The sequence below is a fragment of the Chelonoidis abingdonii genome, chromosome 6 (assembly GCF_003597395.2).
Source record: "Chelonoidis abingdonii isolate Lonesome George chromosome 6, CheloAbing_2.0, whole genome shotgun sequence".
In the NCBI taxonomy this organism is placed as follows: Eukaryota; Metazoa; Chordata; order Testudines; family Testudinidae; genus Chelonoidis; species Chelonoidis abingdonii.
The window spans coordinates 3,175,531-3,191,528 of record NC_133774.1 but is presented as its reverse complement, the minus strand read 5'-3'; the positions used below and the strand labels follow the sequence as shown (position 1 = coordinate 3,191,528).

At 61.8% G+C, this 15,998-nt stretch overlaps 1 protein-coding gene across 1 annotated transcript; it reads right to left on the bottom strand.

The window, feature by feature from the left end:
* Positions 1 to 5,194: 5,194 nt before the first annotated feature.
* Positions 5,195 to 8,522, bottom strand: LOC116818232 (C-C motif chemokine 21b-like). Its single transcript, XM_032768986.2, has 4 exons — positions 8,431 to 8,522; positions 6,897 to 7,017; positions 6,555 to 6,720; positions 5,195 to 6,019 (listed from the first exon to the last, which is right to left on the bottom strand). Exons 1-3 carry the CDS (start codon positions 8,486 to 8,488, stop codon positions 6,558 to 6,560), a joined length of 342 nt encoding a protein of 113 aa, XP_032624877.1. The 5' UTR covers positions 8,489 to 8,522; the 3' UTR covers positions 5,195 to 6,019; positions 6,555 to 6,557.
* Positions 8,523 to 15,998: the final 7,476 nt, after the last annotated feature.

The following is a 15,998-nucleotide window of genomic DNA, read 5'->3' as shown; positions in this document are numbered from 1 at the left end:
GCTGTGGGAAGCCCACGGAGGGGCAGAGGATGCTGAATGCTCCAAGGAGAGACCCAGGAGGTGAAGCCGTGTGAGCTTCTTGCCCTGAACAAGTCTGCTCCAAGGGAGAGGAGGCTCCCCAAAGTCCTGACTGGCTTAGTGGGGAGCAGTTCCAGAGCATCGCCTGGGGACTCCGTGACATGTGGAATACGAAGTGCAGCAAGGCATTGACTCACCAGCATGGCACCTCCTGCTGGTCGCCCAGGAATTAGCCCCAACCTTCTAAATCCTTGCCTCAGTGGGTGCTACCAGTCACCATCCAGCCCCTGCTCCCTGGGGCCGACTGCAGTGTAAAGGCCACTCATCATTGGCAAGGGAGGAAGACCAGCTGCCTCTGCCCATCTCCAGGCTGCCCCTCTGCAGCGCCGGTACCTCCTCAGGCCTTCACCAAGGCCTCAGCATGGGGAGTTGCCAGGCTGGAGCTCCCCAGCTCTGCTCTGCTTCAGGTACCTTCCTCACAGGCAGCCAGGCCCTTCCCAGCCCAGAGCTAGGGGAGTCTCCTCAGCGTCTGACTCACAGCCCTCTTACCAGGGCCGGCTGAGCCCTGATTGAGCTGGCCCCACCTGAAGTCAGCCGCTCCTCTCACTCCTCTTATCCCAGCCACAGCCTCTCCAGGGCTGCTTGCAACCCCTGTTCTGCAGGAGTGGACGTCTTGCGGAGAACAAGCAAAAGGAAACGAATGTGTCGTTCTGTGTAACATGCAGATGCTTTCCTAGAGCACCGCGTCACTGGGCTGGGGCTCTGTGCAGAGCTTTCGCCTGGATAAAAGACGACTCTTTAATCATTTCAGCATGTCATCCTGCCTCAGTGGGTCACAGCTGAGAATATCCGATTCAGGACAAACCACTGAGAAATAGGGCAGGCTCAGTCCAAACCAGTGGTGGTTCTTCCATTAGCTAGACCAAGCCAGTAACAAAAGTAAACTTCTGTCTCCCCACACGGGTTAACAAGACGTCAGAGACACAGTCTCCGGCCCTTGTCTTAGCACCCAGCCTCTGGGCTCTGTGACAAGTGGTTACTGAAAACCAACTTCATCACAAGTAGGTCCTCTAATCCCAAGAGATCAGCCACACCACGAGGTCAGTATGTACCTCAGATCTTACCCAATAATCACAGTCTAGAAGCCCTTAGCATAGCTCAGAGAAAAGAAAATCAAAGAATGGTCCAGTGGGGTCAAGCCTGAGCTCAGCCGAGCTGCAGTGACCCCCTTGGTTCCAGCCGTGTGTGTCCCTCCATCTGACTTCCTTGGTCACTTCCACAGTGAGAGCCCCGACTCCCTCCGGCAGCCAGCCCGTATCCTCCATCTCACTCCTCTCCCAGGCCTGTGTTCTCAGCCTCCTCCTCCCTCGAGGCGTCAGGTGACAGGGTCCATGTCCCGGTGACTGGATTTGCCACTGTCTTCCCCAGCGCTGCACTGATTTGGAGGCCAAGGTCCGGACAGCGAGGCGACACCCAGGCCTATGTCCCTCAGCCTACCCTCTGAGCTAACCGTCCTTTTCCACCCACTGGGTCACAAGGCAGCACGTAGGGAAAACTGAGGCACAAACAGGCCTCAAAGGTAAATTACAAAATATTCTGACTTGTCACCTCTCTTGCCCCTTCAGGACCAAGCTAAGCAGGATCGCTTTAACCAGGGACCTGGGGAAGTTCAAACCCACAAATGATCCACAGATGCCACAGCATCTTTCCCCTCCCCTCGGTAGCTGTCTTCCCAGGCACTTGGAGGATTCGCGCAGCCCTCTTGCTAAGCCAGCACACTGAGAGTTTCCAGTGCACAGCTCAGAGCAGCGTCACGTTCTCTCTGAGCCCGAGTGTGGCTCTAGCAGGGGGCACAGGAGGGCCCTTTCCCCACTCCAACATCTTTGGGTTTGAAACGGGGCTGGGGTCCTGCCACTGCCTCCTCCCCTCATCTGCCAGGGAGTAGGGAGCGCAGTGACCCCACTTGCTCCATGTGTCAGCTGTCTGGGCCGCAGCCTGGGGTCCATTGACCCCTAGAGTGGAACAGGGAGTGACCTCTTGAGCGTTGGTTCTGACCCCAGCCAGATCTCTGGGGCTCTGATCATCTGGGGCAGGCCCACCCTGGAGATGTGTGTGCCAGGAGCCCATCTCCCCTCTTGGGGGCTCCCTGTCATCCTCACCCCAGGGAAGAGCCACCTCCCAGCCCCTCTTCCTGGAGGACTGAGATTCAGGGGTCTCTTGGGTAAGGGAACCCCCCATGGCTGTGACCACCCTCTGACCAGGTGCCTGTTACCAGCAGCGTCCCCTGCCAGCTGCCCCCCTCCCCTGGGGCCTCTCTCATGCTGGGACAAGGTGACTCTGCCTGCCAGCTGTCCTGCCTTGCCTGGCTCTCCCCGCGCTCAGCTGGGGTCTCAGCTCTGCCTCAGTTTCCCAGCAAGGGCAGGTGGTGAGCTGGCCCTCTCCATCACCACATCTGAGCCCTTGAGAGTCACATCTCCTGTGTGAGATGGGGGGAGGGAGGGATCCTTTGCCCCGCCAGGCCCAGGGCCCCGGTTACAGACAGGCAGGTGTTCTGGGCTTAGCAGCCTTTCCTGTATGTTACCAGCCCCGGGGAAATCCCCTCCCTGCCCCTCCCCTCCTCCCTGACAGCCGGGCTATTTGCATCTTCACTGACACCTGCATCTGCAGCCTTCTGGCTCCTGTATTCACATCCTTGGCCATTACATGCCAGGCCTGGATCCTGTCTTAAAGTGATAGGCATTCCCCGAACATACGTCAAAGCTGGGATTCTGGAGAGCCCCCATGGCCAGCCCCCCATCCCCTCCTGGGTCTGCCCAGGGATCAGAGCCATAGGCAGGGCGAGGGGCTCCCCATAGGACACCTTCCCCCAGGTCACCCAGCCCATCAGCATTTGATGGGGTTGCACCACACAGGGGTCTCACTATCTCACACTCTCCACCCCACGCATGTCTCCCCATTAACCACCTGTGATGGAGTAGGGGCTGTCTGTGTGGAGGATGGGAGAGCAGGGGAGGACTTTAGGGGATGGATGATACCAGAGCCTGTAACCTGAGCTAAGTAAAGGGGGGGGAAAGTCAACACTTTTGCCCGAGGAAGGAGGAAAAGGAAGGGAGTGGCAGGAGGGAAGTTTTTTTTGAGTTGGGGTTTTGGGGCTGTGGGGCGGAATTCAGGGTATCCTAAGCTGGGACCCAAGCACCCTGAAAGCCCGGAAGGACTCGATGGAGGGGCCCTGACTGTGCCTGCAAGCTCTGCTGTAACCTGTATTCCTGTTGTCCAATAAACCTTCTGTTTTACTGGCTGGCTAAGAGTTACTGTGAGTCCCAGGAAGAGGGGTGTAGGGCCGGACTCCCCCACATTCCGTGACACCACCCCCTTGCACTGCCGCTGGGGGTCAGAGTACAGCAGGACACGTGCACGGTCCCTGGAATGGGAACCCATCCATCACCACCCTGTGCCCCCGGCCCGAGGAGCTGGCTGCCTGTCTGCAAAAAGTCTAGCACATAGGCCTGAGCGACCAGCTGCCATCCTGGTCAGGGGAGTATGAGCGACCCCCCACCCCATCTCACCAAGTTAACGCTTTGTGGGCCCCGTTTGGCCACTATTTCATGAACCCTTGGACATTTGCCGTTTTCCTACAGCCATTACATCTCTGGGCTCTGAGAACCCCTGGAGGAGGGCTCCCCACATCGACTGCTCCCCCGTTTGAGCTACTGGGGCGTCTTGGGGATCAGCACTGCCCCTGGTGGCCAAGAGCGGGGGGGGGCATTTCCACACAGGGGCAGCAGACTGAGGGTCGGGGCCCAGGAACAGCGAGGCTAGGGAGGAAGGTGTGCGGCAGCCTGCTGGATGCAGGAGTCTCCCCGCAGGAGGCTGGTGGGGGCCGGTAGGGAAGCCTGGCCAGAGCCCATTGTCACAGAGGGGCCGTGCCTTGGGCCATGCTCGGCGGGTGCTGGCATGCTGCAGCACTGCACAGATAGGAACAGGCAATAACAGCCTGTCTCCAGCTCCCCCCAGTCAGAGCGCAGCAGGACTGCAGTCACCTCAGGATACACCCGGGGGGGCCGGCTCTGCACCCCGTGTGATGAACTAGGGATGTTCTTAATGTTTTCTCTGAATACTGTGTTGGTGCCTCAGTGTCCCCTAGGCAGTTCTTAAGTGTCTGGCAGAGCAAAGGGCCAGTGCACCTAAATGCCTGGCGCTCTGTCTCCTAGCAACTGATGGTCTGGTCCCCTTCTCTGCAAAGGTGCCAGCTGAAGGTGTTGGAGACAAAGAGATCAGGTGACCTCCTGGCCTGGGAAAGGGGCTGAGCAGAGAGGAGGGGCTGGAGGGGAGGGTTAGTCTGGAGCTGGCTGGGGACGAGGAGTGAAGTGCAGACCTGGGGGTCTGGCTCACTGCCCCCCAGAATGGACCTGGCTGAGGGGTCCGGTTCTCTGTATCTACAAGCTCTGTTTTAGACCCTGTTCCTGTCATCGAATAAACCTCTGTTTTACTGGCTGGCTGAGAGTCACGTCTGACTGCAAAGTGGGGGGGCAGGACCCGGTGACTTCCCCAGGACCCTGCTGGGACAGGCTCGCTGTGGGAAGCGCACGGAGGGGCAGAGGATGCCGAATGCCCTGCAGAGAGTCTGCTCTGAGGGAGAGGAGGCTCCCCAAAGTCCTGACTGGCTTTGTGGGGAGCTGTTCCAGAGCATCACCCGGTGACTCCATGACACCCCGCATGCTCCCTGGCTGGGGCTGCTCACTACAGAGACTCAGACTTTCCAGTGAGACGGGACCAGGTCCATTGGGCTCACCCCATCTGACCGGCACATCACAGGCCTCAGAACCTCGCCCACCCCCTCCCGTGACAGCCCCGCAACCTCTGCCAGAGACTCCCCCACTTACTTGAGTTCAGAGCTGCAAGTCACCCGTGCCCCACTCTGCTGAGGGAGGTGAACCCCCCCCCCCAGGGTTCCTGCCAGTCTGGCTCTGGGGAAATTCCTCCCCAACCCCAAACCTGTTAGACCCCCATGCATGGGGCAAGACCCACCAGCCTCACCCGGGGGCTCTGGCCTCCAGCCCAACAGCGGGTGGTGGAGCTGGCGTGCCCGCCCGTATTTCTCAGCGCCGTCCGTCCCGGGCACAGGCGACCCAGCCCCCCCACAGCACGCTCACACCACCAACCACACCAGCACGCCTTTGCTTCTGGGGGAGTTAAATCATTTTTATTGACTTGAACTCAGTCTGGCAGTCGGCTGTGCGTTCCCGGCGAGGCGAGGGCACAGCGCGTCGGGCAGGGCACAGCTCCTGCATAGCATGTCCTGCAGTAGCTAGGACTTCACAGTTTCTTACCACAGTCTGAAAGAGCCAGCTAATAAAGCAAAAGAACCAGCTAAGCGCGCTTGAGAGAAGCAAGAAGGATGTGCTAGTCCAGCCAGCCTGCCATCTGGGCGGGTATTACTAAGCCCTGCGTATCTTTTTATTACAACCATAGAGCTGCATGGGACTTAATTAACCAAAGTCTTTGTCTGGAGGCTCTGTGGGCAAACATCTCTCCCTCTGGGAGAGGTACTGGCCCTGCCCACGGTGCTGGAGCCTAGGCAGCGTAAGGGGAGCAGGGATTGCAGGCTTCCAGGTTTACTTAGGGGCGACCAATAGCCCACGCAGTCAGGGCACATGCTCCCTTCAACCTGGCTGGAGCTGGCCCTGGGGAAAGGCGTGTCCAGCTGCAGCAGCCTCACTAATTACTGGCTTTTATGCAAATGGGGGGGGGGGGGGATCATGCCATAGATACGAGCTTGGCCAGGAGCCACGGGAGGGACTCACAGCATGACAGATGCTTAGCAGGAGGCAGCACGCGGTCAAGAGGTGCAGCATCTCCAGGGGAAATCACCCACCACCCAAAGCCAAGCCCTCCACACCCAGGGCAGGCATCAGCCAGGTCGCCTTCGCTTGCAGCCGAGGGGCTCTGCGGAGGTCAGCTGAGCAGGCAGGCAGGCGCCGGGGCGGAGACAGCCGGTGCCCTGGGAGGAGAGAGAGCAGTTAGAGAGAGCAGGGGAGGGTCTTGCGCGAGGTCGAGGAGCTCTGTCCCCCTCCCCCATTTCCTAAAGCACCCCCCTCTCTAGTGGCTATCGATCCGCAGCCCCAGGCAGCATCGTCAGGGTGTCACCACGTGCCGTTAGTGACCGGTCGCTGTGTGCCATCGCCAGGCCGGCCAGTCACCACTTCGACACCATGGCTGGCAAGGCCCTGAGAGGCCGAGATGGGCTCGGTCCAGCAGGCATCTTCCGCCCCCGGCCCAGGACTTGTCACATCTCACTGCGCTCAGCACCATCACACCTGCTGCTTCAATCCCCCCACTCCCACTCGCTATCGCCACAGCCCGTAGTGCCCCCGCATGGCAGGGCAGAGCCTGGCAGAGCCACCTGGCTGCCCACGGGGCTGCCCTGCTTTCCTGCTGAGGATCTGGCCCAGGCTGACGGCAGACTCAGCTCCCTGGAGCAGCGGTGGCCCATCCCTCCCCGCACCCGGCCCCCCCTGGGGTTCTGCCATCCCCACCTCTTAGTTCTGGGGCTTCCTCTGCTTCCGGTGCTTGGCTCGGGACTGTTTCTCAGCGCGGACCACTGTGCTTTGTCCTTTTTTCCCATCCAGTTTCTTCATCAGGCCAAGGGCCCAGGGAGCATTGGGCGGGGCACAGAGATTCCTGTTCTTCTTGGTGATGAACCTGAGTCATGACAGAAGAGTTGCTAAGGGGGGGATGGAACAGGCCTACCTGGGGACAGCCAGAACCCCGCCTCTCCCTGTCCCCCATCCTGCCATAACCCTGAGCCATGGGGAAGGTCAGGATTACTGAGCCTCCACCCCTGGAGGCTCCCCCGGGACACTGACTCGGGTACTTACACAATAGCTGGGAGCCGGCAGCCTGTCTCAGGACTCTGGATCCTGTAGGCCGAGAGGAGACGGTGCGGGATGGGGTTAGTCTTGTGGCTCAGGCAGCAGTCAGACGCCTGGTTCTCGCTCCCTGGTGGGAAGCAGACAAGGGCATGGGTGAGAGGCAGGCGGGGGATGCCTTTCTGGTGTGATGCCTCTGGAGAGCTGCATGCAAACCCGAGGCACTTTCCCCAGCCCCGAGCCCATTACAGAGTGTCAGTGGCCTGCAGGCTTTGCCACACGCATGGGGCTTGCCGGTCCCAGGTGCTGCAGAGAGGGAGTCTCTCACACACGGTTCTGCCGGTCCCCCTCACCTCCTAGCGGCCATGCTACTGCGACACCCCCCACCCCATGTTAATCAGCTGACTAGGTGGCTGAATCAACCCAGTTTCTAGCCGCTCAGAATAAAGCCAGGTAGTTGCTTTCTCTCTGCAGGAAGGTGATCTCACTCCGCAGCCTGTGAGCGGCTGAGAAACCTCTCCCCAAGCTGGGGCAGCCAGCGCCCCTGCTCCAGGATTGAAGCCTGCAGCCTCCCCCCACCGCTGAGCATTGGGGGAGCAGGGAATGTGCCACGGGCGGCACTCTTCACTGGGGGGCTCACAAAGCATGGACCGGAGATAGGCGAGCGCTAGTGTCACATCGCCAGACCCGGGTCGGCATCAGCCAGGATCGAACCTGGGACCTCAGGAGTTTAATGCTGGAGCTAGGAGACGTGTCTTTCAGCCAAGGCTGTAGCTGGCTCCTCAAGCACTAGCTGCCACTAGCGAGGATGAAGGGGGGACAAGCAGGCCCGGGTTACACAGACAGCCCCCTTTTCAGGGCGGGATCGGCCGCGGCCGCACAGACCCGCCTGGGTCCGGCATTAAACGAGGGTCAGACTCCGGGCTAGAGCCCAGGTCCCCAGAACACCAGCGCTCCTCTCCCCTCCCGAGCAGCGCCCCGGCTCGAACCGAGCCCCAGCTGCGCTGCCCGGCACACGAGCGCTTCCCTCCCCCTCCCCACCGGAGCAGCGCCCCGGTTCGCACCGAGCCCCAGCTGCGCTGCCCGGCACTCCCCTCCCCACCCGAGCAGCGCCCCGGCTCGCACCGAGCCCTAGCTGCGCTGCCCGGCACACGAGCGCTTCTCTCCCCCTCCCCACCGGAGCAGCGCCCCGGTTCGCACCGAGCCCCAGCTGCGCTGCCCGGCACTCCCCTCCCCACCCGAGCAGCGCCCCAGCTCGAACCGAGCCCCAGCTGCACTGCCCGGCACAAGAGCTCTTCCCTCCCCCTCCGAGCAGCGCCCCGGCTCGAACCGAGCCCCAGCTGCGCTGCCCAGCACGCCAGGGCACCCCTCGCCCTTCCTTTCCCACCCGAGCAGCATCCCGGCTCGAACCCAGCCCCAGCTGCAAAAGGGCGGGTTGAGCTATCCCCCGTGTCCAGCTGGTCCGAGGCGCACCCCACGCCTGCTGACCCATTACCGTCCTCAGGGCAATGACAGCCGGGGACCAGCTGGGACCATGCGGTACCTTGGGCCTTGCAGAGGCACAGGGCAGCCGCCAGCAGCAGCAGGATGCGGAGGGTCATTCTGGCCAGCAATGGGGCAGGGCGACCAGGCAGGCTGAGGCGTCCTGTGGCTCAGGAGCAGGCAGAGCTGAGATGCTGCGGCCCCTTGCCCGGGGGCCTGTATTTATCCTCTGCAGTAGCCAGCTTTCACTTTCATTCCTTGCAAGAGCCTGGCTGGGGGCCCACTCTCATCCCGGCCGGCAGGCTCAGCTCCAGTGTGCACAGCTGGGTGGGATGTGGGGAAGGTTCCTGGCAAGAGCAGCTCCCCTTTGCAGATGTGTTCTGGCAAGTTCATGACTGGCACCGGGCCAGGGATCCAGCCAGGGGCTGTGACGAGGGGGCGGGCACGGGCGTATCAGCCCCACAGCAAAGAGCCCTCGGCTCTTCCAGATCCAACGGAGCTCCTGGTTGGACCCGCTGAGCCCAGCGCCCACCGGTTCTGGCTCCAGCCCAGCCACCCTCTCCGAACACACAGCATCCCGGTGTTACCGTGCCGACCCACAGGGCGGGCTCTGGCCTTGTCTGTGGATTCCCGAGCGAAAAGCCAGGATGGGGCAAACTGGTGTGGAGTCAAGGTCCCACCAATCCCCGGCCTTGGTCCAGGAGCCCCCCGACAGTCAGGCCTGGGCTTGGTGGGGAAATGCACCGGTTGCAGTTTGTGCCATGACACTGGCCCTGGCGCTCTCCAGTGCCAAGCAGTTCAGCTCCAACATGCCATGGCAGGTCCGGAGCTCAGTTGCAGTGAGACAGGCTGCTAGCCAGGGTCTATCTGGCCAAGAGCCGGAGTCCCCGGGAGAAAGCCCCTTCCCAGAGATTCCCAGCCCGCCTTAGCGGGCCCAAGAGGCTCAGGGTTCGGAGAAGCATCCAAGCCGGTCCTGAACTCGAGGTCTTTCCAGCAGCCCCCTGTCACCAGCACTGGGATCCCCTCGTGGCCCCCGCAGCCTGTCCTGTGCACAGCTCCCCCCACGCGGTGCCCACTGTACCCTGCTCTGCCCAAAGGGCATCCGGCTTCCACCACCTTCGCCAACTGCTCTGCCACTTGGATCGGTGGGACTGGGGTATACTTGTCACCGGACCCACTCCACCTCTCCAGGGTCCCCCCACGCCTGGCTTCATTGCTGCCCCCTGAGCTGCCAGTTGGGCTCTCCTCTTGGCCGCCTCAGTCTCCAGAGCTTAGCCCCCCATTCACGTTCCCCCCAGGGGTGATTCCTGCCCCCCAGGTCCGGCCCAGTGGGGTTCTCAGCTGGGCTCTCAGCATCTTGCAGAACCTTCCAGCCCCGGGCTCCGGCCCAGGCTCTCCTGGCATGTGGCCCCTTGAACTGCCCAGGCCCTCCCCCACCCCAGCCACAGCCCTGGCAGATCAGTGACCATGCAGAGACCCAGGGTCACCTGCCTCTTGTCTGAGCAGGCCGGGCTCCAGGGCCCAGGCTGCCTCCTGCCCGGTTAGTGCACTTGGAACAAGTCCAAGGCCGCGTGGCTCGCACAGCAGCAGCTTTATGGCCACCGAGGTCAAAGGCCTTTGCTGGGATTAATGCAGAGCCGCTGAGGTGCCAGGAGAACCGTCCTCCTGCAGCGGGATCTGAGGACTCGGGCATCTGGTGCCAGCTGTGCCCAGCGTCGCTCAGAGTAGGGAAGCTGGTGGCTGCACCAGCCCCCAGCACTGGAGAGCACAAACCTTCATGCAGGATTTCCCCTGGCTAGGGGCTGCTCCCCCTGCCCAGGAGGAATCGGGGCTGGAGTAGAGTCTCGCTGGGGAACCTGAAAGGGGCATCCTCTTGTTCACCTGTCCGCCCAGCCATCTGTCCATCCACCCAGCCGTCCACCTGTCCGTCCAGCCATCCACCTGTCTGCCCAGCCATCTGTCCATCCACCCAGTAGTCCACTTGTCTGCCCAGCCATCCCCCTGTCTGCCCAGCCATCTGTCCATTCACCCAGCCGTCCACCTGTCTGCCCAGCCATCTGTCCATCCACTCAGCCATCCACCTGTCCGCCCAGCCATCTGTCCATCCACCCAGCCCTCCACCTGTCCACCCAGCCAACTGTCCATCCACCCAGCCATCCACCTGTCAGCTCAGCCATCTGTTAATCCACCCAGCCGTCCACCTGTCTGCCCAGCCATCTGTCCATCCACCCAGCCGTCCACCTGTCTGTCCAGCCATCCATCCATCCATCCAGTCAGCCATCCACCTGTCCGCCCAGCCATCCACCTGTCTGCCCAGCCATCTGTCCATCCACCCAGCCATCCACCTGTCTGCCCAGCCATCTGTCCATCCACCCAGCCGTCCACCTGTCTGTCCAGCCATCCATCCATCCATCCAGTCAGCCATCCACCTGTCCGCCCAGCCATCCACCTGTCTGCCCAGCCATCTGTCCATCCACCCAGCCATCCACCTGTCTGCCCAGCCATCTGTCCATCCACCCAGCCGTCCACCTGTCTGTCCAGCCATCCATCCATCCATCCAGTCAGCCATCCACCTGTCCGCCCAGCCATCCACCTGTCTGCCCAGCCATCTGTCCATCCACCCAGCCATCCACCTGTCTGCCCAGCCATCTGTCCATCCACCCAGCCGTCCACCTGTCTGTCCAGCCATCCATCCATCCATCCAGTCAGCCATCCACCTGTCCGCCCAGCCATCCACCTGTCTGCCCAGCCATCTGTCCATCCACCCAGCCATCCACCTGTCTGCCCAGCCATCTGTCCATCCACCCAGCCGTCCACCTGTCTGTCCAGCCATCCATCCATCCATCCAGTCAGCCATCCACCTGTCCGCCCAGCCATCCACCTGTCTGCCCAGCCATCTGTCCATCCACCCAGCCATCCACCTGTCTGCCCAGCCATCTGTCCATCCACCCAGCCGTCCACCTGTCTGTCCAGCCATCCATCCATCCATCCAGTCAGCCATCCACCTGTCCGCCCAGCCATCCACCTGTCTGCCCAGCCATCTGTCCATCCACCCAGCCATCCACCTGTCTGCCCAGCCATCTGTCCATCCACCCAGCCGTCCACCTGTCTGTCCAGCCATCCATCCATCCATCCAGTCAGCCATCCACCTGTCCGCCCAGCCATCCACCTGTCTGCCCAGCCATCTGTCCATCCACCCAGCCATCCACCTGTCTGCCCAGCCATCTGTCCATCCACCCAGCCGTCCACCTGTCTGTCCAGCCATCCATCCATCCATCCAGTCAGCCATCCACCTGTCCACCCAGCCATCCACCTGTCTGCCCAGCCATCTGTCCATCCACCCAGCCATCCACCTGTCTGCCCAGCCATCTGTCCATCCACCCAGCCGTCCACCTGTCTGCCCAGCCATCCATCCATCCATCCAGTCAGCCATCCACCTGTCCACCCAGCCATCCACCTGTCTGCCCAGCCATCTGTCCATCCACCCAGCCGTCCACCTGTCTGCCCAGCCATCCATCCATCCATCCAGTCAGCCATCCACCTGTCCGCCCAGCCATCCACCTGTCTGCCCAGCCATCTGTCCATCCACCCAGCAGTTCACCTGTCCGCCCAGCCATCCACCTGTCTGCCCAGCCAGTTGTCCATCCACCCAGCCATTCACTGGCTGCCCAGCCATCCAGCCAGCCATCCACCTGTCTGTCCATCCATACATCCACCTAGCCATGCACCTCTCTGCCCAGCCATCTGTCCATCCACCCAGCCGTCCACCTGTCTGCCCAGCCATCCATCCATCCATCCAGTCAGCCATCCACCTGTCCGCCCAGCCATCCACCTGTCTGCCCAGCCATCTGTCCATCCACCCAGCAGTTCACCTGTCCGCCCAGCCATCCACCTGTCTGCCCAGCCAGTTGTCCATCCACCCAGCCATTCACTGGCTGCCCAGCCATCCAGCCAGCCATCCACCTGTCTGTCCATCCATACATCCACCCAGCCATGCACCTCTCTGCCCAGCCATCTATCCATCCACCCAACCGTCCACATGTCTGCCCAGTCACCTGTCCATCCACCCAGCCGTCCACCTGTCTGCCCATCCAGCCATCCAGCCATCCAGCCATCCATCCATCCATCCAGTCAGCCGTCCACCTGTCCGCCCAGCCATCCACCTGTCTGTCCATCCATCCACCCAGCCATCCACCTGTCTGCCCATCCACCTGTCCATCCACCCAGACGTCCACTGTCTTCCCAGCCATCTGTCCAGCCATCCACCTGTCGGTCCATCCATCCACCCAGCCATCCACCTGTCTGCCCAGCCACCTGTCCATCCACCCAGACGTCCACCTGTCTGCCCAGCCATCCACCTGTCTGTCCAGCCATCCGTCCATCCATACATACATCCACCAAGCCGTAGGCTCCCCGCCACCCCAGCTCTGCCGGTGCCCCTCAGTCCCGACCTGCCCCCCACCCAGCTAGTCCAGTCCTGGCCTATCTCAGGTCTCCTCACTGTCCATCCATAGGGACTGCCTGGGATCCCAGGCCAGGTTCGCAGTTTGCTTAGGGGGAAAAAGCCAAGAGACAGCCCAGCACCCTCCCATCTTTGCCACACTCAAGCCCCAGCTGCTGCAGTCCGAGCTGGGCACAGAGCTGGGCACAGAGCTGGGCATACCCTCCCCCATTCCTCAGGGGGGCAGACCAGAGAGCCGGGAGCAGCTGGGAGACAGCAAACCCTAGATGTTCCCCGCCCATCCGGGGTGACTCCTGATCCACAGTGCCCCTGTGGTCCCAGCCCTGGGCTCCCCACACACTGCTCTGCTCACCCCCTCAACCCCTGCCAGTCTGCCTCAGTACTGTCTTGTCTGTCCCTGCCCATCTGTCTCAGCCCCTGCTCCCTTTCACTCTGTTCCCCCATTCACTCTCTCTTTCCTCCCCTCCCTCACCCTATTTCCTGCCCCCCGGGCTGCAGCCTGCGGGGCCAGCATTCATGCAGGGGAGCGCGAGGGTGCCGTCAGACAGACCACCCCAGTGGGGCTGTGCTTCCCACACCGGGCCCCTCTCCAAAGGACACTGGCTCAGCTGTGCCAGGGACGGGACCCATCGCCTTGCTCTGCGTGGGGAAGTGGCCTGCAGGGCTGGCAGGTGGAAACGTGGCCTGAGATAGGGTGAGCTGCCAGCAGGGGAGCTCAGCGCCACCACAGAGCAGATCCAGGCCTCCTGGGCTCCCACTTTGCTGGGGAGTGAGAGGCCCTCCACCACCCAGAGCCCAGCCAAGATCTCGCAGAGCAACCCGCCCACTGCCCCGAGGCCCCAGAATGAGGCCACGGCTCCTGCAGGATCACAGCACAGGGTGGGCCCTGCATGGCCACGTGGCTGCCTGCTCTGCCAAGCGGGCTCGGAACGGATGGGTGCGAATGGGGGGGTGCACCGAGGGGGCACATACAGATGGCTGGGTAAGGAAGGCCCTAAAGGGCCCCATTCACCAATGGTGTAGGCAGCGGGTGGCACAGAGGGGTGGGCATGCAGGACCCTGTACAGGGATGATGCAGGCAGGGGGTGGCATTGAGGGATGGGCATGGAGGACCCTGTACAGGGATGGTGCAGGCAGTAGGTGGCATGGAGTCACACGTAGAGGGGTGGTGGAGAAGGAGCTGGAGATGTTTGCTGGGGATGGATGGAGTCACACGTAGCTGGGGCAGTGGAGAAGGGGCTGGAGATGTTTGCTGAGAATGGACGGAGTCACACGTAGCAGGGGCGGTGGAGAAGGGGCTGGAGATGTTTGCTGGGGAGGATGGAGTCACACGTAGCAGGGGCGGTGGAGAAGGGGCTGGAGATGTTTGCTGGGGAGGATGGAGTCACACGTAGCAGGGGCGGTGGAGAAGGGGCTGGAGATGTTTGTTGGGGATGGACGGAGTCACACGTAACAGGGGCGGTGGAGAAGGGGCTGGAGATGTTTGTTGGGGAGGATGGAGTCACACGTAGCAGGGGCAGCGCAGAAGGAGCTGGAGAAGTTTGTAGGGGAGAATGGAGTCACACATAGCAGGAACAGTGGGGAGCAGCACCTGGGCAATCCCGGATGGATGGTGGGAAAATAAGGCCAGACTCCTCCAAACGCTTTGTGCTGCAGAAGCTGGCGGCTTGGCCTGGGTGCATCGTCTCCCAGAAGAAGCAATCTGGGATCAGCATCCAGCAGGAACGCCTGCCCCACCCGCTGGGGCCGGGTGACAATGCAACAGCACAGGGGGGGAGAAAACAGCACTTGCCAGACATGGCTGGGCCTAGGCAACCTGCTGCCCTCAGGGGACCATGCTGAGTTCGGGAGACTTTCCCGAAAGGATGGGCCCTACTTCAACCACAGTTCACTGGGACCAGCTGTGTCCCTCACTAGCAGTGAACAACTCCAGGGGTCGCAGGGCAGGGTGTCTGGCCTGCTCTATGCCTGGGGTCAGACAGGTCCCCTCTGGCCCAAGTGTCTATGGCTCCAGCTACCTGTGACCAATATGAGTCATTTCCAGAGAGACTGGCGGTGGCTGAGAGAAGGGGCCACCCGTCACGCCAGATCCATGCAAAGACAGCAAGACTCCGACTGCTTAGCTGAGGCAGGCAAAGAGCTGGAGGGAACCTGCAGGGACCACCCCCTTCACAGCCGTCTGCAGCCCAGCCAGCTTGGACCCGCTCTGAGCAGGGCAGAGGGGTGGGGGGCATAGAACGTTGGCAACCTGTCTGCTCTACGGCTCCCAATGCTGCCAGGTCTGGGGTGTGAGATGGGGCGAGCAATAGGGTAGACAAGGCTTGGGAGCCTAGTATAAACCCTGGGGAAGCGTCATCAGTCAGAGCTCTGTCCGGCAGCTAGCCAGGGGACAGACAGACAGACACACCACTGAGGTTTCTCCATATGGACCCACTGAATCGTTGCTCATTCCTGTCATCTCACCCTCCGTCCAGGGGTGCGGCTGCAGCGCCCCGTGGTCTCTGCGTTCCGTGGTAAAGTCCCCGGCTGGGCTGTCTCGGGGGGCGGGGGGATTCTGTGGTGGTGTCAGACCGGTTTGTGATTTATGGACTGAAGTAAGAGCGTGAGGAGCACCACTGGAGCAGAACCCTGCATTCTGGTGGGGCAGGACCCGTTCCAGTCCTGGGATCCCCAGGCGAGGCCGTGAAGGGTTAGAAGCAGCTGATGGGAGGTCTGTCCAAGCACCATCTCCCCGAGGGCTCCCTGCTAAATCCCAGCATGGTCTGGCCGGAGCAGGCCTGGAAAACCCCTGCCCGTGCCCGTGTGTTTCTCATGTTTCAGGATGCTAAACAAAGTCTTCTCTGGCGACAGGCCACCCTGGAACGTCTCCCTGTGCTGTCGGGAAAGGATAATCAGCCCCTGCTGGAAAGGAGCCAGGGCCTCCCTGAAGGACTTGGCCTGCAGCTCCAGGACCAAGCAACCCCGCTCAGGGAATGGGCAGGGGCCAAGGAGCCAGGGCATGAAGGGTCTGCTGCACAGTGACGGACATGCAGGACAGTGGCAGACATTGTGGGCACATGCAGGAACATGCCTCTGTGCATGCATCTGTGAGCACCAGGGCACGTGCAAGACGTGTGTGGATGTTCATGCGTGTGCTCACCTTCCATTCCCTGGCTCCATTGCTGCCT

What these genes read in the sequence shown, in the direction of transcription:
- LOC116818232 (XM_032768986.2), bottom strand. Translation starts at nt 8,488, where the DNA reads ATGACCCTCCGCATCCTGCTGCTGCTGGCGGCTGCCCTGTGCCTCTGC. An exon ending in GTGCCTCTGCAAGGCCCAAG is followed by an intron (nt 7,018 to 8,430) that starts GTACCGCATGGT and finishes GCTTCCCACCAG; the next exon opens with GGAGCGAGAACCAGGCGTCT. An exon ending in TGCCGGCTCCCAGCTATTGT is followed by an intron (nt 6,721 to 6,896) that starts GTAAGTACCCGA and finishes GTCATGACTCAG; the next exon opens with GTTCATCACCAAGAAGAACA.